Source organism: Mixophyes fleayi, chromosome 3 (genome assembly GCF_038048845.1).
Source record: "Mixophyes fleayi isolate aMixFle1 chromosome 3, aMixFle1.hap1, whole genome shotgun sequence".
Lineage (NCBI taxonomy): Eukaryota > Metazoa > Chordata > Amphibia > Anura > Limnodynastidae > Mixophyes > Mixophyes fleayi.
In genome coordinates, this window is record NC_134404.1 from 260,369,612 (window position 1) to 260,389,466 (window position 19,855).

Consider the following 19,855-nt stretch of genomic DNA (forward strand, 5'->3'; position numbering starts at 1 on the left):
TTTCCAGATTGCTCTCATTACCCAATATATCATTGTATACAAGACAGTGTATACTTAGTACTCACACTCATAATAGATCAGACAATAATACGTTTTGTTTAACTTTAATCATATTTACCTACGTACAGAATACACCAAAATCACACACGTTTCAGTGGTTATTGTCCTAAGTACATTAAATATATGTGAAATTAATTGATGTATATTACCTTCATAGTCTGAGATAGTACCACTTTTAGTATGACTCAAATGTCTTAGGTTTATTCTTCGCCACAGCTTTTATAAACAGAAACTATTTCAACACAAAGTAATTTGATAAGTACAGATGAAACCTAAACAAGATGTTGCATGAATGGAAACTTCATACCTCAGTCTCTAGAGGAAGGCAGCCTATCTGTACATATCTGCTTCAGTAGCTAAATGAAAATATGGAAAACATATGGCTTTGATAACACATTGCTGGGATTCTACATAAGAAGGCTGACAGATTATTTGACCCAAACTTGGTCAGTGTAATTTATTGTAAAGATTGGCTAAGATAAATGTAAATTCATTTACTTCCCATGTCTCCTTACTAACTTATGAAAGAGAAATATTATGTATTTTCTAAATAGTAAAATCATAATTGGCTTTTTTTAAAATAATCAAGGTGATGTAATCGACAATGCCTACATTTATTGGATGATTTTTTTTTTAAACCAGGATGCTGAAAAAGTTAAATTAATCTCAAAACTATAACATAACACTGACATTATTGAAAGTTTGTATTGTACACTTCTACTGCATACATTGGCAACTTTCCAGTGGCTCAACAAAGGCTCACTGTCAGAAGAATTCTGTGTGCCTTGGTGTTTGATTACATTAGCAAACATACATTACAGATGTTGTCAGCCAGTTATACAATGCATTAAAGTAGACCTGTCAGTGTGCATAAAACTGTAAAGTGGTTTCTTTAAAATATTGAATAAGGAGGTTTCCAGTTAACGATTTTACAAAAGAGAATGGAGTTACCTCTTTTGTGAAAACTACAAAAACCCGGCAATCGTTCTCTTTAAACTATAAAATGTTAGTTAGAATGCCACTGCTGGTAGAAAGGAAGTGTCAGGAAGGGCAAGGAAGAAAAGTAATAAGTGAATTATTCCCACAATCTGAAACTATTAATGCACATTTTCTGACATAATTGGTCCTGGAAGTTGTATTATATGTGTGCATGGGAGGATTGACAAGGAGGAAAATAGGTTCCAATGATGGCACTGCAGGAGATGTGGCCAATATGGGGCAATTTCCGGGTCACTTTCCCATCTGGAGAGCAGAACTGAGGCCTAGTCTGAGTGGGCGCACGGGCTGGACCATGCATTTTCAAAAAAGGCCCCTCAGGTCGTTAGAGCTGTGTTTGCTTTGGGGGCAACAATTCACTGTTCTGCTGCTGATTGGTTATTTATGATTTGCTACTTCTGTATTCTCTCGCATAGCTGCATGTTCTTTTAAACTTATGGGTGTTGCTGGCACTTATGTCTGCTTATCCCAGTAGAAATATTGCAGTACATATTCAGTATATGCTATCAGACCTTTCATCCTAAGTATTTAACAAAAAGACTAATTGCTGTTTGTTCTATAAACTGTTACATGTTTTCATATATTGTGTTTTGTTTGATAGCTTTAGAACCAGAAATATTTACAGCCTTTTCCATGCTGCACACATTTTTCTATCTGTTTTGATTTAATATGTATTAAATCAATACATGTTGTTGTTTATCTGACAAGACAGCAGTTACAGTCCTGAAAACTATTGTTATGCACTATGTAACCACATGATGGCAGTGTGGTTCACATACACTATATTAATACTGAAGTAATGTGAGAATGCCACATTTTTAACAAGCCTTTCTAACTTATCTTATCATTATGCCATAGTACAATTGATCAGGAAAAAGTGTATCTTCAGGTGCTCATGCTAACTGCGATATTGCAGCATGCTTGGTCCAAAATCATCATCATCATCTATTTATTTATATAGCGCCATTAAAGCGCTGTACAGAGAACTCATTCACATCAGTCCCTGCCCCATTGGAGCTTACAATCTAAATCCACTAACATACACACACACAGACCAAGAGAGACTAAGGGCAATTTAATAGCAGCCAATTAACCTATCAGTATGTTTTTGGAGTGTGGGAGGAAACAGGAGCACCCGGAGGAAAACCACGCAAACATGGGGAGAACATACAAATTCCACACAGATAAGGCCATGGTCGGGAATCAAACGCATGACCTCAGTGCTGTGAGGCAGAAGTGCTAACCACTAAGCACTGTGCTGCCCAAAAATTACAACAATCCCCAATAATAATTCTCTTGAAAACGAAAGGATCATTATCATAATGGTGGGAAAATTTGGTCAAAGATGATAGTCAATTTAGCCTATTGTTCATTGTATGTGGTTTATTCCTACTAGAACTAACAGGCTGCAGTTGAGCCAGAAGTGATCCGGTTGGTTGGCCCAATAGTCCCAATGGCTGGATCAATGGATCTCATCCAGTTTGGTCACCCATGTCTTGAGCAATAATTGAAGTGTGCGTCAGGAAGGACTGGTGTGTAGCCAGCTTTGCCTTAAAGGAAAATTATATTTACAAAAACATTTTACAGTGTTTACATCACACCTAGAAACATCTTAACATCCAGATAATGTTATGAACAAATGTAATTATATAGACATCTCTTACACATGAAAAATTTAAAATGTATCTTACTGTCAATCATCATTTAATATAGTAAGCATGTTAATAATTATAATTCTAATAAGTGATATATGTTTGCAAACTATGTAAGCTTATCTGTATATGGTTGGATTAGTAGCAAAAGTGCTTTCATTTTTAATTTTAGAAGACTACCAAACCCCAAATGTCAGATTTTCATATATGTTGCAGTTTGGTGGGATTTTAAGTTTTTTCCCTTCTTTAGGTAACTGAATACTTAGGTCTGATTGGGTCTAATAAGGTCTCTTTTTGTCAGGTTGAAATGTGCATGATGGAAAGAGTAAAAATCTCTCTTCACAGCCCTGTCTATTATCACTTTTTGATTACCCCATTATTAACTTTAACTTGTCCATTATCTCCTCTATACTGCTCAGGCAAGCATCATTTATATCTTAAATCATGGGAGTGAGTGAAGATCGAACGGTCTCTATTATGTGTATCACTACATTTAAATGTTTGTATTACTTTGATAGAATTGTGCATGTACTTTGCTATAGGGAATGCACCCAAAAATGTGCAAAAGGCAAGGCTGGGTCTCTGCCACCTCCAAGGACATGTGAACCTCATGGGGTAGATTTCTAGCAAAACGCTGATATTTGGCGAGTTTTCCAATTAAATTTAAAACGGCAATGTGTTTAAAGGCAAATCTTGCCTTTAAAAAACTTACTGTTTCACATTTTTCCGGCAATGTCGCTGAACTTTGGTGAGCTAGAATTGGAGGTTAATACATTTACCCCCATGTCTTTTTGCTGAGGAAAGAAAGGCTCTACTGCAACCCATTAGGACCCCTTAAATGCACTACACTGCTGATTATTTAAATATCTCGTTCCACAATCCAAATTCTATTTTTTTCATATAGGGCACATGAGTGTGCCTATGTTGCAGTGATGCAATTTTTTTTTACCCCACAGACACCACCATCTTTACCTGCTATGCCATGTTCTTCCCCAAATAAACGGGTGCATTCATGTAAAAATAGGAACATGACATCACAGTGTGTAATTTGCACAGTGGGCCTGCATTTTGCAGTGTAGTAAAGAATTTAACTGCGATGGACTAAAATGCTCACGTAAAATTCTATATATTGAATATCATCATCATCATCATCATCACCATCATTTATTTATATAGCGCCAACATATTCCGTAGCGCTTTACAATTGGGGACAAGCATACTAAACTAATAAACAAACTGGGTAAAACAGACAAAGAGGTGAGAAGGCCCTGCTCGCAAGCTTACAATCTATGGGACAATGGGAGATTGACACATGAGGTTAAGTATACATTTTGCATCTTGGCCCAGCCAAACTGCAAAGGTAAAAGTGACTCATAAGCTAAATGATCCTGTCACACAACAATGTTGGTCAGGGGGTAGTTGTCTTGTGTGAAATTGTGTAACAGGCAGTAACAGGCTAAAGGTAGTGAGGTTAAGAGGGTGGTTGAGGAATATTATAAGCTTGTCTGAATAGGTAGGTTTTCAGAGAACGCTTGAAAGTTTGTAGACCAGAGAAGAGTTCATGGGGTTCATTATATGAGTCAGTAGTGAGGTGGTTAGACAGGCATTGAGGAGCAATAAGTCTACCACCACTTCTTATGTGGACCACCCACAATGGAGTATGTACTCTGGCCCATGGGCAGGGGAGGTGCATGAGGCTATAGCATGTAGTCTAATATGCCTCATTATATATGAGGGTCAGTACCTACTGGGACTAAAAGCAGCAGTGTCATACAAACCACATTGGCCTACATTGTCACACTTACAGCCAAATGTTGTTCTGAGCTTATATATAATACTGTAACCTTTTCAATGTTATCCACATAACACACACATGGGCACAAACATGGAAAACTACATGGCTGACACTTAGTCTGGTTGCTTTTTCCTGTATTCTAGCACAAGTAATCAGCAGTTAGAAGACTGTGCTCATATTTTTCTTAATAATAATAATGAAACATCAACAATTCAGTAGATAGGTTACCTCGTAACTGGAGCATGTTGAGTACTGTCCAGCCTTAATTGCCAATTGTTCACATCACCTGCATCCCCCTATGCTGCTTAACCTTCTGGTAATTGCGTCAAAACAATACGTCTCTCCCATACAATTAAGTTTTATACCCTGATCTTACTTTACACAGTATACCTAATATGAACATATACTAATAATACTATCAGATATAACAAACAAGAAGTGGTGTTATGCAGACATATAATATAAAACCTGTACTGAATTATACTTTGTATACAGAACAAGATGTAGCTCATGCACCTCAGCATACACTGAGGGGTGGTAAATTAAAAAGCTATGTTTAGGTCACCCCTTCACAAAAGCAGTGCCTCCACCTGAGTTGTGTTCTCTTTGGGGTTGCAGACCATGGCAAGGTCTACCAGGGTTTGACTTGGAAATCTCTGCCCGACTCACTGTAAATGTTGACTGACACATACCAGGAAAGGCGGAAAAGCCACTTGTCTATTACATGGCTGTGTAACTTAAAGGCCCATAACCTGATAAATAACTGGTAAGAGCTAAGGAAGCTCTCTTTGACAGGGATAAAGTGGTTAAGATAAATGCAACCCTGAAATGTAAATAACAGATAATAACAATAGTACAGTCTTAATGCAAAAGCTTAACTAAAAAATAGTACAGTTAAATTTCATTAATTAGTAACATTTAGCATACTATAATGAATCAGTAACAACATTGATGGAGTGGCAGATTCAGCAACAGCAGTACTGGCAATGATCTGAATTAGTAAGAACAATTATAACTGTTTAAATCTCACTAAAATTAATCTGGCATTAATACCACGCAATAAGAGGAATCATTCTCCAAAAGCTTTTGTAGAGGGTATCCCCTTCCCCATTAGACTGCTATACATGTTACATAGATAGCTCCCCTAACATTTTCCAGTCATTGCACAGTGATACCCTTATTGCAATTTTCTCGTAATTTATATTATGTTTTGTCAATTAAAATAATTAAATAGACGTACACAGTACATTTGTACTTTTATTTTAGCCCAGAGCTATCCAGGTAGAGGTCAAAAGTTTCTAGTGTCCAAGTATAGCCATTATCTTGATTTGTTTTTCTTACATATTCTTTGAATAAATAGTGGAAAATAGAGTTACAGAAGCAGACAACGATGAAGGATTATGGAACATGAAAAACACTGGTGCTTTTCAGATTCCAAACAGGACCCCTGGCTTCATAGCTGCTGGAAAAAAGTACACAGTGCTACATATTTGTATTACTTTTAGCTATATTCAGAAGAATAGTAACATCACTAGATATTTTTTCTTTTTAATCTAATACCTGTTTTAGCATTATATTTGTTTTTCTTATCATCTGCTTACATACCTTCTCCCACTATGGGTTCTGATTACAAAGGACGGACATAATTTAGGCTGTTTTTTTTTTTTTTTTTAAATATTAGATCCATATCCTCAAAGAATTGGATTTTACTGTACCCTGTAATTTTGATAAAAACAACATATTTTGCAGTTAAGGATAGCAATATTAAGTTTAGCTGTAAGCCTGTCCTGATGCCATCAAGATAATTGAGTTTGAATTGTCTGTGCTTTATGTTAATTGTAATAGGAGAAGCTAAGTAGTCTAAAGCAATAACCCCATTTTTAACTTTTTATATTCCCCAGTGATGACATAATCTCTCAGCCATGTTCTGTTGATCTTAGAAGAGTATATACTATTATAGTGATCATATGTTAAAATAAAGAACCAAACTTTCCCCAGGTACTGCATAACAGAGTAAAAAATACTAAACAAAATACAAAAATTAAGGGCTGCAAAAATACAGTTTGGATTATAGTGATGAATAACAATCATACATCATTCTGCATGTGTATTATCCATTTATATTAGGTTTCAACAAATTCATATAGAATTCACACATGCCATGTAGAATGTGGTAATCTACTATATAATATAATTACTTTGTATTAATTGGAGAGTTTTCTTTATCAGACATGTCACTAAATGCAATCAGAAGATGACCATCGGATGACCTCTGTTGACCCATGTTTGTGGTCATCTTTGAACAAACTAATAATGCTTGAAGAGGGCCGGCTGTTCTTGTGTTCTTGTGTTCTTGTTGGACCGATCCTGCTGCTCAGAGCTCGGCAGGATAATGATCCTTGGACAAAAACAGACCCAGCTCGTGCTGCTCCGCTGGTCTGCTGGTCCGCTGGATTGTTTATACATTGAAAACTTAAACTCCAAGCTCTGACAGCTTATCATTAGTTGTTCACTAATTTAAGCAAATTTGCCATAGTTTATATTTAGTTATATAAGTACATTGCTGGATGGCTATGGAAACTGATCATGAGTGTAAATTATATTTTTATGGGCTGTTAATGTTGTTTAACTGACAATTTACCTTAGAGTTTGCCTATTGAACACTATTTAACATGTTGAATCTCCCCCGTCAGTACCTGGAACAATGGAAGGGGTATACAAGGCAATAGTAATGTGCATCTTTTATTAAGCAAAAATTGAGATAATAGAAGAAATATCCAGTCCTCTTAGTACAGAAGCCTTAATGTGTGGCAATCCTATATCGTAACAGATGACTGACTTACATAGATGAAATATAATAGTCTTGTGGTACAACCAGGATTAAATGTAATACACATGCTATAGGCATTTTAATCCATTGAACAATGCGATTGAGGATACTGATAATTATGGTATTATATGTTCAATTATGTATTGTTTGTAGTTTATATGCTTAGTAAGCAGTTTTTTTTAATGTGGTATCATATAGATTCCACATATGCTAAACATATGTTTATGTCATTGTTTTCTCCAGATTAAAAAAATAAACATTTACATAAAAAAACTGCCTTTTCTTAACTTGTTATTTTGTCCCAAGTAGACACAGTTCTGATGACAGTATGTGTCAAAAAATTCTAATACTTTTTTTCTTTCTTACTTTTAGTTAACCACTTGTACATTGGATGGAAAGCTACAAATGTTTGTTCCTTGAATGGAGCGCTCATGGACCGATATAGAAAATATTTTTATGCTTAATAGAGCAATTTCCTTACACCTGTGTATGTAAAACTATAAAGATGCAATAAAATTTGATGTGGAGGTGGTCACTAAGTACCACATTAAAAAAAAAATCTGTTCTGATATAACAATATTTAACAGAACCCATATAGAAGTTGTAAAAATGACAACAATTATAGCTGCCAATGCAACAAGTATATCAATATGAAACATTTGTAGCATATACATTGTAATAATCTTAACCATCATAAGGAAGTTGGTGCTCTTTAATAGGAGCCTAAAACACCCTTGCATTCAGTCTAACCACTGTTCATTTTGCCAATTATGTGACATTTGTTGTGATATTGCAATGGAAGATTTATTAAATTAAGAAAACAATATACTGGACACTATACACCTTAACAATGATAAACAGTGCTAATCTCAGCTGCAGTTCTCACAAACACGTTCTGCAACCTGTAGCAACCAAACAATAGCAAAAGAAGCAGAAGAGCGCTAAGCTTAGATGAAATATAAAAATGTAATACATTATATTAACATTGATTAAAACATGAAACATCAATGACATTAATCATGGAGTTGGATCAATGTAAACTTAAGGTGCAGCAATATATATTATAAATATCTCAGATACTGCTTATAGCACGGTCCAGATTATTGCATATGATGGTCAGTGGCAGAGGAGCTACATGTGACTCCCCTGCTTGCCATAAACAGTGCACAGACGGATTCATCTATCATACCTCTGATGAAACAGCTTCTTGACAGATGAGAAATGCATGAGGGGATTGGCGGCATACTTGGTGAAGTTTGGAGTTTGGTGCGTTTCAAAACCCCGGGGTTACTCCATCTGCTCCCAGGAGATTTTTGCTTCACACCACTGGATCTATTGTGGGGCCGATCTCTATGTTTTCTCTCTATATTGCTGGCTGATGAAACTGATGAGTATTATCTTTATTACTTGCAATATCTACTCTATGCACATTATGCAATGTTTTCAATTAATGGAAAGTTTATTCACACAGCTGTGAGAAAAGTGTCGCTTCAACTTAGGACAACTTTATATACAGTACCCTAAACCAGTGGTGATCATATCTTATTCTTCTTCTCTGGACAGTAGAGTTTTGAAGTTTTGTGACCATCATATGTAATAATCTGGACCGTGCTATATATAGTGTCTGAGATATTTATAATATATATTGCTGCACCTGAAGTTTATATTGATCAAACTCTACGAGTAATGCCATTGAGGTATCATGTTTTTATCAATATTAATATAATGTATTGAATATTGTATTTATATTTCATCTAAGTTTAGCGCTCCTCTGCTTTTTTTGCTATTAAATTAAGAGAATAGTTTTCATGACTTAATCACAATTGATGTCTCAATAAAACAACGGTAATGACTAAGGATCTGTAGGCATCTGTTACATATTTTTAGTGTTCAGGAATCCACCATAAGAAAAACACTGAACATAAGTGGTGTGTAGAGGAGGATACCTAAGAGAAGACCACTGTTCTCCAAACATTGTCAACTATTATAAATTTGCCAATAAGCACTTGAAAGTCCAAGAAGGCTATTGGAGGAATGTTCTACAGAAAGATAACATGAAACTAGAACTGTGCTGTGTTTGAAGAAAGCAAAACATTGTATTCCATAAAGTGTTTTGTTCAGTTTGACCACACAGTAAATATACAGGAAAAAAACACATTTGGAATATGAAAAATAGTGTGCCATGGATACTTTTAGGTCACACCTTTTTTTAAAAATGATTTATTTATAATTTTATAATAGAGACACGTCTTCGCCAAAATACAAACATACACTTTACAGTCATATTGTACAAGTTTGCAAAGTAGTTCGGATTTATTTTACAGTCTCTGAGTGTGAGGACACTTGTCAAACATTTGGAGACAAGAACAAACAGGACAAAAGGGAGAGACAACAAAAGAAAGGACCACCAAGCCAGCATAAGCAAATAGAGGGAGTGGGAGTGTGGTAGTGACAGAAAGGGTCAGGGTCGAAGAGTCGCACACCTGAGTACATAGTCTTCTATTAAACATAGTGCCAATCATGGGTGGATCCATACAGAAACCTTTTATATCCTTCAGATTTTTGAACTTCAATCGTGAGAACAAGGTGGTTGTAAGGGAACCCTTTACTCTGAGGAGCAATTACTCCACATTGTTTATGCAAGTTAGTCTGGCTACTTAGAGCTAGAATGTAGGAATTAAAATAAATGGTAATCAAATAAATCAGCATAGATCACATGTGTTTGCCTTGTCTATGTCACGAGCCGCGGCGGTACGCTACATCCTGGCGTGATGTAGCAGCTGGGCACGTGCATTAATTGCAAGGCACTGTTATTATTCTTTGGGGTTATCTTTGTGGCATAGAGTAGGAGGGTGTAGGGACATCCTCCAACTCCAGGGGGAGCGCTCATATGTTTTTAATTTGTTCATTTATATTTTTATACATGTTCCTGGTTTATGATATTACCTATACTAGTTCTAAGCTAGTAATTAATTGGCAGCCTCCTGAGGGTGATTGTCAGCCCTGTCCTCCTCATTTCTGATTTGTCCATCAAAGTATTTAAGGCTGGGAGGGCTTAGCCTCTCTGCCGGTTATAGCGTCCAGTTTACTGTTAGCTAACCTGCTCCTGTGCTGTGCTGTGTTTGGTGAAAACCTTTTGGATTGACTTCTGTGTATGACCTCTGCCTGTTTCCTGGACTCTGAACCTTTGCCTGTTGGACTGACCTTTCTGCCTGTACCCGGGCTCTGAACCTTTGCCTGTGGCCCTGACCATGCTTGTACCTGACGACTCCACCTGTGCTCTGTCAGGTCAGTCATCTCTGTCCAGTCCGCAGACCTCTGGCCTGTCCCTACTCCGTGTATTATCTCCCGTTCCTGTGTGCCGCTGTGTGACCATAAACTTGTACTACATTGAGTGTAAGACCTGGGGGCATCCGAATACCTGTGAGCATAACCAGTCTTTATGGGAAAGGCGGCTGCTATAGGTGAAGACCTCTTCCGCTATTTCTACAAGTTTATAATGCACTGGTGGCATTAACAGTCTATAACCTAGGTTCCCAAACTGTGCTCCGTGGCTCCCAGGGGTGCCACGGTGCTGTCACAGGGGTGCCGTGGACAGGAAGAGGAAGAAAAAAAATAAAATAAAACCCTTTCCAATCCGGTGGCGCCAAGGACCCAGCATCCTCCTCACTTCTCACTGAATGTTGGGCGTGATATCATCATGCCTGACATATTCAGTGAGAAGCGGCAGGAGAGAGGAGGATGCTGGATCCTGGGCGCCGCCGGGTTGGTAAGTTGTTTTTTTTTTGTTTTTGTTTTTTTTTCTCTTCCTGACCACGGCAGGATACAGAGAGGGCACAGCGAGGATGTAGAGGAGGCAGAAAGAATGCAGAGAGGGTAGAGCGAAGATGCTGAGGAGGCAGAGAGAGGATGCTGAGGGGGAAGAGCAAGGATGCAGAGGGGGCACAGCGAGGATGCAGAGGGGGCAGAAAGGATGCAGAGGGTAGAGCGAAGATGCTGAGGGGGCAGAGAGGATGCAGAGGGGGCAGAACGCGGATGCAGAAGAGGCAGAGTGTGTGGATGCAGAGGGGGCTGAGTGTGTGGATGCAGAGGGGGCAGAGTGTGTGAATGAAGGGGGCACAGAGTGTGTGGATGAAGGGGGCACAGAGTGTGTGGATGAAGGAGGCACAGATTGTGTGGATGAAGGAGGCACAGATTGTGGGGATGCAGGGTGCACAGATTGTGTGGATGAACGGGGCACAGAGTGTGTGTGTGGAGATGAAGGAGGACACAGTGTGAGTTAGCTGTAAATTATTCTTTGACAGAAATATAATTGAAAAAATATATAAAAATATTTTTTTCCCTTGGATTTATGTGTATTATTTTTGCATACAGCTAAATAAGTATTTCTGTCCTGACTTAAATACTTATTATGTTTTTTTGACTACTTATAAAATGGGACTGCTCTGTAATTATTTTGGAGGGGTGCCTTGAAAAATTATGGAGACTCTAAGGGTGCCGCGAACTGCAAAAGTTTGGGAACCACTGGTCTATAATGATTTTGATTTAAATTTAAATAAATGTATGCCAGTCATGAGGAATATCAGTACATGTGTAATACCCTCTTAGTTGTGCCGCTGTTGCGGATCGTGATTGCGCCACACTGTAGTACAAGAAAAAGTGACATACTTACTTGAACATTTGAGGACATAAACTTCATCCAGATTTTCTACAGACTAAATTGATTAGATGGAGTAATACTAATTTATCTTACAAAAAGTATATTTGTTACAAAAATAGAGTCAGTATCTCTACAACTATTTCCTGAGAGAAAATATTTGTAGAAACATTTATATTTGCAGATTATTATATCAGTTCTCCTCTCACTAAGATAAAAACCAAGCTGAAACATTCATGTTATTCAATAAACCAAATAGAGGAACTTTAGAATATCATCATATATTTTGTTCAACAATTTCAGGAATATACTTGAACATATTTAATTAAGTGAAAAATCAGAATAAATTGTAAATAATTTAGATTTTTTAGACTGAGTTGGACCATAGCTAGAGAATTGAACATAGTTCATGATAGCTGCAGATGTTTATTTGAAAAGGAGACTGTCATTTATCAACACTTCAGTAACTACAGCAGTCACCAGGGGTTAGTTTCCAGCAATTGTAATTGTCACACGCCGGCCGCCCGCGGTGTCTCTCCGGGAGCCGGCGTGCGCGCCCTCTGATCTCCTGCTCCCTCCCCGCCAGCCTGTCTTACCTGTCCAGCGGCAGCTGCTGTCCTGATCTCCTCCAGCGCTGTCTGTCTTGTCGGCTCTCAGCGGTTCTACGCATGCGCAGAACCACCAATCTCTTTCTCTCCTTCTGCTGCTCCATATTGGCTGCCCTGAATGAACCAGCCTATATCTTGTCCTTCTATCCTAGGCTCTGGGCAGGTTCTTTCAGTCAATTCCTGACTATTTTCCTGGAAACAGCTCCTGTGCTTTCTCGTTCCTGGTTCCGGTGTTCCAGACTCTGTATCCCTGTGTTCCTGCTCCTCCGGGCTTCTACACTGCAGAACATTTCTCAAAACCATTTCCAAGTGACTACACTGCAGATCATTCCTGCTAAATCCCTTCCAAGTGACGACACTGCGGAACATTCCTCAATGAGTGTGGCTGATAAAATCGGGCGCCGATTTTGACAGTGCCAGGTGCCGATTTTTAAAGCGTGCCTGCGGCGGGGGGGCGCCGATTTTGACAGTGTGCCTAAGGCGCCATGGACCCTAGCACCGGCCCTGACAACCAGACCAGCAAACAGAATGGGTTAACCTATATTTTAGCACTCCTGCATTGCAGCTCAAACTAATTGAGAGGAAGCATCTATCAAACACAGGAAAATAGCATCAGAAACAGATATTCCCTCTTATCTCCAGCAGGTCCCCAGAAACAAGAAAAACATTCTGTAGACCTGCTGGTGAGCAGTGCCATCTACAGAGTTGTTGCTGTTTCTTGATGTTTGCTTGCTATGCAGGACTAATCTTTAAAAAAAAACCTTAGACCATTGCTAGTAGGACTTCTAACAAAATTCTTTCTCATTTCGAGTTATAACAAGGGAGTTTACATTCTTCACCTGTTTCCAACATGTAGTTGGTCAATTAAACCAATTTATTTATGTGTCCAGCCTTAAATTGCATCAAAGGTCAAGTCTGTAGTTGCCTGTTGTGCAAAAATTATATAAAATAAGACTGCAAAGGGGACCACATGTCAAGAGTGGGGCTAATCAACAAGACAATAAAATATGTATGTTTAGGAGCTGTTTGTCACCACAGTTGTCACTTGAGATTTTTAGTTTGACCTAGCCCAAAACATTGACACTTCACTGGCTTGTGGGGACAGTTTAATCTATTTCAGCCATCTGAGGACATCCGTACACCTGCATACACTGACACCTAGCCATAGCTAATTAAACAGATTATAGTCATAGACAACCATTGCATATTGATTCAACTATTTTTATTTCACTTTATAACTATTATCCTGTTCTTTATGTAGAATTTTCATGCTAACCAGTTTTGATCTCTCAGTGCGGATGGCTCAGCGATAAAATCACACTTTCCAGGCGCCCTGCATGTCTGAATAAACATCACCCTGTGCTTCTCCACAGGTTTAATTTCCTCTCTCTCTCCCAGGTATTTTCTGCACTTGTTTATGACCTGAAAGAAAGCAGATTTATCCAATTGTGCATTACAGATGAATCTGTGAAGCACAGAGAGAACCACATGCTTTGAGTAGTAAAATAGTAGGCTATACCGTGGCTATGCCTTAGTCGAATGTTGCTGGATCCTTACATTGTCTGCCTTCTGAATGGAAAATGACAACCAACTGCTTGCCGACTTTTGTCTCTCTGGTTCAGATGATTGCTCATTGTCTGATTGTTCACTCTATAACTGGACTGGTTCTAAAGAAGAACGGATATATAAATGACAGATTGAGAAAGTAAAAATGTAATCTTTATATTTGATATGAGATTTCAAACCTATTGTTTGGATCAATGTTCACCTCTTACAAATTCTTGCCTTTCAATTTTCCCCTCTTGAGAGCCATTAAATGTTTGCTGATCTTGGCAAATTGGAGGGTACATTCTGGGAGGCGATAATACTGCCAGTGCATCCTGATGTCATGCCCAAGGATGTTTGCCAATTGATCAATTTTTGTTGTTTAGTTTGATAACTTTTGAAAGAGTAGCAACTTGCTTTTGAAGCTTCATGGAAGACAGTGTTTGGGGATTTTTAGACCTACATTTCTGAGCAAAGAGGCGTATGCAAACGGATCCTCTGAAATGTGGCAAGCTGGTCTTGTAAACATGCATACATTTCAGTGGTCACTTCACATTCTTCATGCTTCACTGCAAAAAGTTCCTTTACACTTTGCTTGGCCGATGTTAGCAATGTAGGAACTTTCCTACCTCAATTTTCTCCAATTTCAGTTCAGTGCAGGCAGAGCTTCTTCTCAAGCTCGGCAAGCACCAGGTCAACATCTTTGTGGAGATACAAAGCATATGTAGAAGAAAAGTAGTTAACAGCACACTGTAAACTTCCCCTTCCCTTCTTCGATTGAATAAGGTCACCTGTGTCAGGGTGACCTTTGCAAGAAATGCCCAGTTTTTAAGCGAAGGGTCAGTGGATAAATTACTGTGGTATGCCTGCTGTTTCTCATTGAGAAACAAGTGCATCTTTTTCACATCTTCAGTGAAAGTTAAGAGCTGAGACTTGTTGCATTTTGACTCCTTCATAGATTTTAAGGCAGCCAATGAGATCAACCAGTTCAATTTTGTCTCATAGATCTTCCTGCAGTTGTGTGCAATTTCCACTATAGCATTGCAGCCCTCCATCATTGCTCAGCATTTCACAATGGTCAAAATCTTTTGCAAGCCGACCTTCAGTGCTAGTAAAGGGGTTCTTTAATGTACTGTTTTAATCTTCGTAGTCAGATACCGGCTTCACAGCGTCTACTAGACTCTTCTATTTTCTCCAAAGGAGTGTGTAACAGTAGCCTTCCCATTTCTCTAAGTTTCTGATGGATGTGCTCATGTTTGCCGACATCTGATCTGACCCGGTTGTAGAGATGCTGCCCCATCTGGATGATGCATCTGTCATTTTTAATGCTGTGTAAAATTTCATGTCACTCAAAAGTTTCCAAAACCCACCATTGATGTCAAGTGGAATAGGCTAAGCAAAGGCACACATAGGCTGGACTCTGTATTATGATAGTTATTGTGCTTTCAGTTAAAAAAATAGAAGTTTGTCTGTATATTCAGATAGCTTATAGTGTGCTAACCACAAATCATCTTTCTTAATGCCAGAATTAATTCAGTCCTTACAAAGGAAACCTTTTAGTCTTGTGCTTCTGTACCTCATTTATAGCACTTGGTATCAAACAGAATGCAGAGGGTACCAACTGAAATTTTATTGTCTGTCATATGGATTTTACAGTTTTCTATTCAAAATTATAGGAGCCCTACTTTAACATTAAGCATCAGCATGGATACCTGTCACGAACCGCGGCGGTTCCCCTGGCCTCCGTGACTCTCTGCCTCTGTGTGTTGGCGTTCCAGCCGTCGCCATGGCGACTGGGACGTCACTTTCGCTTCCTGTGTCCTGGTTGCCTGGGCAACAACTTGGACGCATTTTCCCTGCTGCCGTCGCACCCGGCCAGCCGGGTGCGCACGCAGCATACCCGGCAATAATCAGCCTCCTGGGCTGATTTAGTACAGGTGGAAGCCTGCATCCCCATTGGTCAGCCTGAGTATTTAAGGCAGCGAGGGCTTAGTCTCCCTGCCGGTTATAGCGCTCAGATCCTGTCTGATTACCTGCTCCTGTGTTGTGGCTGAACTTTGGACTGACTTTTGTGTTTTGACCCTCTGCCTGGAATCTGGAGCTTGATTTATTGGTCATTGCCCTGACCTCTGCTTGTGACCCGGACCTCCTTGTTTGCTGTCAGCCCTGACTATTCGCCTGTACCAGACCACCAATCCTGCTTCAGACCCTTGACCTTTGGCTTGTCCCCTACTCCGCTTTTTCCATATCCGGCTACCTCGGGCAGTAGTACATTCATAAGCTTGTATTATTTTGAGTGTAAGTCCTGGGGACATCCGAGTACCTGTGAGCATAATCAGCTCTATGGGAAAGGCGACTGCTAAAGGTGAAGACCTCTTCTATTGTTCTACAAGCTCATGATAATACTGTTAGCCGTAACAATACCTTGACATTTTCCTGTATAATTTGCTGGCACGTTGCAGAATATTTTTTTTCTGCAAGCCATTCGGGCCCTAAAGCAACAACTTAATTATAATCTATGATACTCCCACAACCATACTTCACATTTGGGATGATGTTCTTTTGTTGGAATGCAGTGCTTCATTTTCTCCTAACATAATGTTTATTATTTATGCCAAACTGTTCTAGTTTTTCAGTAGCCGGCATAATGCAGATGTGTTTTTTGGAAAGCAGTGGTTTGCTCATTAGTATCCTCCCAGGCACACCTCTCTTGCTTAATGTTTGAAATATTTAAATAGTAGACAAAGACATTAGGCAATACAGTTTTTCACATAAATGCAAGTATGTGGCAGCCAATATTATGCAACACACATGGAGTGGTATCTGTAGGGATTCTATATTGTGTATGTTCTGCTGGGAGTTGCTGACAAATGGGGACATGGATAACTAAATTTAGGCTTACAATTATGTAGGTTTCCATAGAATATTTACTTGAGATTCAAGGCTTTTTCCCCCCTGCAAAAGAACTTTTTCCACGTTTTTTGAAGTACAAGCCATGGTCTATACTTTCGTTTTCGTTCAGGCATACTTTATGTAGTAAAGTACAGTTCTAGGTATATTTATACCACTGGAAAAAAACATTTAAGTTAACAATAAGTCTAATAACGAGAGTCCTAATGTCCCCTCGCTCTCGTGATAAGTTTAAAACATTAATTAGACTAAATTGAGCTGTACTGCAGGAGAAAATGAGGAATTAAAGAAGGGATGGTCCTGAAGTGGCGGTAGAGTTCAGTGTTTGTAGGAGAAGTTCCAAAAAGTTGAATGTGAGCATTCACTTTATTAGAGTAAGGTGGAAAATTAGGTGGCTTTACTCAAATACATATTCATTATTTCCCATATGTTGTATTTTGCTGTTTTGAAATGGCCTCCGTGAGTACTGTACACGTGGTCTTCTGCACACTATTTGCTTTACTGTGAATTGATGGAGGCCAACTTTAAATAAGTCTGCACGTTCCAAGCTCACAATCGTCAAAAACTCTTACTGAGAAATTTCTTTTGAAGAGACAGACAGAGAAAAATCCCTAGCACACTGCTGTGAACAGGTGAAAATCCCCCAGCACACCACTGTGAAGCATTTATACACATTTGCAAATATATTATAATCCACCCGCAACGTCAAGTCGCTCCTGCTAATAGAGTGGACCTAGCTAAACAATGATAGAGCATATAGTGTTTTTAATTTGAGCGCAGACTTACCCTGAGCTACCACATGTGCCTACAAACTGGCAGCTCTCCCTAGTAATCACATACATGCCTCACAAACAACAATTAAGAAATGCAAGTACTGGTTCTTCTAATAAAATTTTTAAGGGTCCTGGGGTACGTATCCTTGCAGTATGTTACCTCTTAATTTAAAAACACATGAATATGTGACCCAATTATAGTTCGTTCCAATCTATTAACAGGAGCACATTGACGGTGCAGGTGGCTTATCATATATTTGCAAATGTGTGTAACTGAGACTGTTACATTTTAATAGCAAGTTCTTTACTGTTAGACAATGGTGTCCTGGGGGATTTTTAGTTGTCTGTCTATTTTCTAGATAGCCCCCTCCCCTTTCACACACCTGCTGTTGATTGAGCAACTTACATTTCTTTATTGAATTTCTATTGACACATGATTCACTTCTACAAACTGGTGTTGGGAAGGGCACACACTGGGGACAAATTAATTTTTTAGAGGAAATTATGCATTTTTCAACAAAGTTGGATCAAAGAGTCCAATGAGTTCAAGACAGACCTGTACACTGTAAAGCAGTTGTTCGACTGACTAAAACTAGAGATGTACGCAGACCTCCATGTTTTGGTTTTAGTTCTAAAACCATCTTCGGAATTTGGTTTTGGATCTGGATTTCATTAACAATTGTGAAAAACAGGTAGCATTATATTTTTAGTTGTTTTTGTCCCTACATTAGTATTCATAGCACTAACATTCATTTACAGTCTATTTTCTAATTATTTCTTCACAGCTGTCAAAATTTTCACCAATTTTGGGCCAAAGGCTTCAGCGAGCTGACTGGCTAAAATGAATGATAGAGCAGATGCATAAATACGTGGCAGTTCAATACAAGATACAATGCATATGAAGCATGGTGTCACGGTAGTGGCAGCAGGAAGGCAGTTTACACCTTTAAAACATAAAGGTAGAGCATTGGCTGATAGGATGGTAATTATAAGTAAATACCACAGGGTAGATCCACCCCACAGCTGAAATGGTTTGATAAAATTGCTGGAATTTCACGTAGTTACTACCTCTTGGTTCAGTTGGTGGCATGGCAGGTCATTTCTATTTTAAGCTGCTGCAATGATCTACTTACTAAAAGCCGAAAATGCCCAGAAATTGTATGGGCCACATTCAGCATCTTCTGCACTGACCTCTCATGTTTTAATGAATTCTGAACAACCAAGTTTTGTGTGCAAAACATGTTGGAATCCCTATGAAACATAATGGCAGAGCACTGGCTCATAGGATCGTCATTTTAGAAAGCAAAATAGATGAAGGTGGGTCTGACCTAGTGAAGTGAAATGGTGGGAGAAAGACCACAGACCTAATATTGTTAACATTAGACAGCATGTGCTATGGAAGGTAAAGAGGTAGTAATCAGAGTTCATTAGACGAACAAAAGCATCAATAGACATTTAGACATGTTTGTCCACATATCCGTAGTTAAGTAGACAGTCAGTACAATGGCATTTTCTAATGACTAGATGACTTTTTGCGTAATCTCCTGGTACAGCTGAGAAATTGTTTGGGAGAAATGGAACTGAGATGGAATTGGTAGTGTGTAAACTAATCTGCTAAACCCTGATGCATTGATGGCATAAATTGGACACAATTGGACACACATTCAATGCTAAGATAACTGTCATGCTTAAGTAATCTGCTGTGCAACAGGATGCTGGCTGTCATATTTGGTTCTTCTTGCAAATGCAAATGTTGTTTAAAACTAAGCTTACTCTTCTTGCTCTACTTCTGTAGCGCACAAGAATGCCTCTTGGGAATCATGGATTGCATTAGGGAAGTCATTTAATTTGAAACTTTAATGCTGGACAACGAATTAATAATGAGGTTGATAATGATGTTTTTGATGAGGAAAATTGCATGAGGTGTTTATCCATTCTGCTACTAGCTGATGCTGGACTGCTTGATACTATAAACAATTTTATACATTTTGATGAACAAATTGAATGAACTTGTTGCAAATGACGTAAC

At 38.7% G+C, this 19,855-nt stretch overlaps 1 protein-coding gene across 3 annotated transcripts in view; it reads left to right on the plus strand.

Moving 5' to 3' along the window:
• The window catches only part of WDR27 (WD repeat domain 27), a 449,814-nt gene that overhangs the window by 277,543 nt on the left and 152,416 nt on the right, over window positions 1–19,855 (plus strand). Inside the window, exon 25 of one of the 3 annotated variants that reach the window (XR_012689733.1) lies at window positions 7,706–7,820. Coding sequence is in view for 2 of the 3 variants with exons in the window: in XM_075203518.1 (XP_075059619.1) it covers window positions 7,706–7,753 (48 nt within the window). In the remaining variant the exon portion in view is untranslated. Of the gene's footprint in view, window positions 1–7,705; window positions 8,306–19,855 lie in introns of those variants that run through there. The other 2 variants (XM_075203518.1, XM_075203516.1) reach the window with 2 other exon arrangements.